General features: G+C 44.2%; 1 protein-coding gene across 1 annotated transcript; it reads left to right on the forward strand.

The window, feature by feature from the left end:
- Positions 1-1518: 1518 nt before the first annotated feature.
- On the forward strand, positions 1519-3339 carry LOC114781677 (serine/threonine-protein kinase pakB-like). Its single transcript, XM_028968011.1, has one exon. The coding sequence runs from the start codon at positions 1519-1521 to the stop codon at positions 3337-3339; it is 1821 nt and encodes a 606-aa protein (XP_028823844.1).
- The last annotated feature ends 283 nt before the right edge of the window (positions 3340-3622 follow it).

Below are 3622 nucleotides of genomic sequence, written 5' to 3' on the forward strand. Positions count from 1 at the left end.
GTAAATGGAACTGCGCCCTCCTACATCAACACACTACTACCTAGCTACACTCCTGCACAGAAGCTACAATACTACCTCCTACATCAACACAATACTACCTAGCTACACTCCTGCATGCTCTCTCAGATCGGCAAACGAAAGGAGACTAAAAATTCCTTCTTCACGGGGTCTCCGATTCCAATCATGTCTGTTCTCCGTTGTTGTCCCTGGCTGGTGGAACAACCTGCCCTCCTCCACACGACTAGCCGAGATAATCACCACTTTTAAGAAGAAGGTGAAAACCCTCTTATTCCAAAAATATTACAGACAAATCTAACACTTACACACGCACATGCGTACACATTGCACAAACAAATACAAAATGTATAAATACATTATAATTTTTCTTAGTCTAGCACCCAACAATCTCCGAGCATGCTCTTCACTGACAAGTCTAAGCCTTATCAGGGCTCTTAGTTTGTAAACTCGATATTCTATAGAAATCGAACGAGAATTGCTGGTGTCTTCCTATTGTAAGTCGCTTTGGATAAAAGCGTCTGCTAAATAAAGTAAAGTAAAGTAAAGTAATACATATTATGTATTTGAAATATATTAAAGTAAGGCCCCTCGCAGATTTTGTTATGCGCTTTACCTGAGAGTCCTAAAGAAGCAATTCTTTATGATGTAATTTGAAGCTATTTAAGAAGCATCAAGAAGCAACCAATCATTTTGCTTCCCTGGTGATGACACCTCCCACCAGTAAGAGCGGCCATTTCAGGAGGAGAAAGAACCACAGGACCATGAGGTCCAAAAGCTGCTTAATGAAGAGAAGCAGGTCTAGGAGGAGAAACAGGACCATGAGATCCAAAAGCTGCTTATTGAGGAGCGGCAGGTTCAGGAGGAAAAAGAACTGCAGGACCAAAAAGTTGGAAAGCTGAATCAGGATCATCAGGTTCAGGAAAAGAAAGAGCCACAGGACCAAGCGATCCAAAAGCTGCTTCTTGAGGAGCGGCAGATTAAGGAGGAGAAAAAGCCAGAAGACCAAGAGGTTCAAAAGCTGCTTAATAAAGACAGGCAGTTTCAGTGTATATTTTTACACTGTCCTAAAGAAGCAATTCTTTATGATGTAATTAGAAGCTATTTAAAAAGCATCAAGAAGCAACCAATCATTTTGCTTCCCTGGTGATGACACCACCCACTAGTAAGTATTTAACTAAAAAAAAGGATTTTCTCTTGTCTTCAGAGTATACAGAGATGTCTAATAATTCTTGTATTCAAGACAGATCGAGGAATATTTACCAGCAAAACAGCTCCTTGTACATGGAGCCTCACAAGGAGAAGGATTGTAACCAGCAGAGGAATCCACATCTACTCCAACAACTAATAACGATATTTAAGGAGGTCCAAGAAAAACGTTCGTCCCAAATTAAGCAGCTCCAGAAAAGTGTCACTGAGATAAAAGAGTGCATTGAAAAGCTCCAGAAGGAGAAAGATGAAATTAGGGCATGCTCTGTACTCCAAAGTCAGCAGGTTCAAGAGATGATCCAAAAGCTGCTTAATGAAGAGAAGCAGGTTCAGGATGAAAAAGAGCCGCTGAACCAGGAGGTCTTGAAGCTGCTTATTGAGGAGTGGTCGTTTCAGCAGGAGAAAGAAACGCAGGACCAGGAGGTTCAAAAGCTGCTTAATGAGGAGAAAAAGCTGCTGAACCAAGAGGTCCTAAACCTGCTAAATGAGGAGAAAGTGCCGCAGAACCAAGAGGTCCAAAAGCTGCTTATTGAGGAGCGGTCGTTTCAACAGGAGAAAGAACCTCAGGACCATGAGGTCCGAAAGCTGCTTAATGAAGAGAAAAAGCTGCTGAACCAAGAGGTCCTAAACCTGCTAAATGAGGAGAAAGTGCCGCAGAACCAAGAGGTCCAAAAGCTGCTTATTGAGAAGCGGTCGTTTCAACAGGAGAAAGAACCTCAGGAGCATGAGGTCCGAAAGCTGCTTAATGAAGAGAACCAGGTTCAGGAGGAGAAACTGGACCACGAGGTCCAAAACCTGCTTAATGAAGAGCAGCAGATTCAGGAGGAAAAACAGCCACAGGATCAAGAGGTCCAAAACCTGCTTAATGAAGAGCAGCAGATTCAGGAGGAAAAACAGCCACAGGATCAAGAGGTCCAAAATATGCTTAATGAGGAGCAGCAGGTTCAGGAGGAGAAACAGCCACAGGACCAAGTAGTCCAAAATTTGCTAATTGAGGAGCAGCAGTTTCAGCACGAGAAAGAATTGCAGGCCCATAAGGTCCAAAATATGCTTAATGAGGAGCAGCAGGTTCAGGAGGAAAAACATCCACAGGACCAAGAGGTCGAAAATGTGCTAATTGAAGAGCGGCAGTTTAATGAGGAGAAAGATCCTTTAATTTGTTTTACTTTACTTAGCACAGGACCACAGGACCAGCTGCTTGATGAGGATCAACATGAGCAGCCAGTCACGGTGGGGAGATCTTTGAAATTTGAAAACCCCTATGAGGATTACAAGATCTTAAAATGCATTGGAGTAGGAGCATTTGGCAAAGTTCACAAGGCCAGGAATCTGAAAACAGGTCACTTGGTTGCAATAAAGATTCAAGACTGCACCAATGACAATTTAATGGACTTATTACAGGAGTGTATGCTACAGGAGCGTTTCAACCACCAAAACATCCCCAAGGTCATGGACAAATACTACTGGGAGCAAAAGTTGTACATCTGCATGGAGCTTTGCGAAGGTGGAGATCTGGACAACATCTACATGAGTACGGGGTCCTTGAAAGAAAGCCAAGTAGCATTTGTGGCAAAAAAAGTCCTGGAGACTCTCCTATATCTCCACCAGAAAGGGTATGTGCACCGGGGCATCAAGCCAAATAATATTTTACTGACTGATGCTGGTGAGGTCCGGCTTGTGGATTTTGGTCTGATGTCAAGAATCCAGAAGGAGAAGCCCGAATTTATTGTTGGAACCCCTGCTTACATGGCTCCAGAGTCCGTGCTAGAAGACCTCAGTGGTGACTATGATGAAAGATGTGATGTGTGGTCCCTGGGAATAGCACTACTGGAACTGGCCGAAGGTAAACTTCCTTTGGTCATATCCAGCAGCAATTCACTCTATGAGTACTGGGAGCAAAAACAGAGAGTGCCTCACTTGAGAAAGATGGACAAATGGTCTCCAGCATTTCACAGTTTTCTGAAGGACGCCCTGACCGTAGATCCGGCAATGAGACCGAGTGTTGAGCTGCTTCTTCAGCACGAGTTCATGAGAAACGTGGAGCATGAACCATCACCGCTGAAGAGGTGCCTGCGCCGCAGCAAATTCCTGGGGAGCATCAGGAAATTCTTCTAGAATGTCAAGTTGGGAGTGCGAATGATCTGTCGCAGCTTTAGTTATTCTCGTTGAACCCAATGTCTGAAATTCCAGGAGATGTATACTCAAGAAAGCCCCGCAACTTCTACATTTCTTCAGAAAGCTGAAACCTCCCTACTCCCATCTTCACATTGTTCTACCGGGGGACCATTGAAAGTGTTCTCTGCTGCTACAACACTGTCTGGTACGGGAACTGCACTGTCACTGAGCAGAAGACCCTGCAGAGCGCATCATCGGGGTTCGACTTCCACTTATATCCCAG

This window comes from Denticeps clupeoides, unplaced genomic scaffold (genome assembly GCF_900700375.1).
Source record: "Denticeps clupeoides unplaced genomic scaffold, fDenClu1.1, whole genome shotgun sequence".
Taxonomy (NCBI): Eukaryota; Metazoa; Chordata; class Actinopteri; order Clupeiformes; family Denticipitidae; genus Denticeps; species Denticeps clupeoides.

Bases quoted from the DNA above. Each gene is read 5' to 3' on its own strand.
- LOC114781677 (XM_028968011.1), top strand. From the start codon at position 1,519: ATGATCCAAAAGCTGCTTAATGAAGAGAAGCAGGTTCAGGATGAAAAA.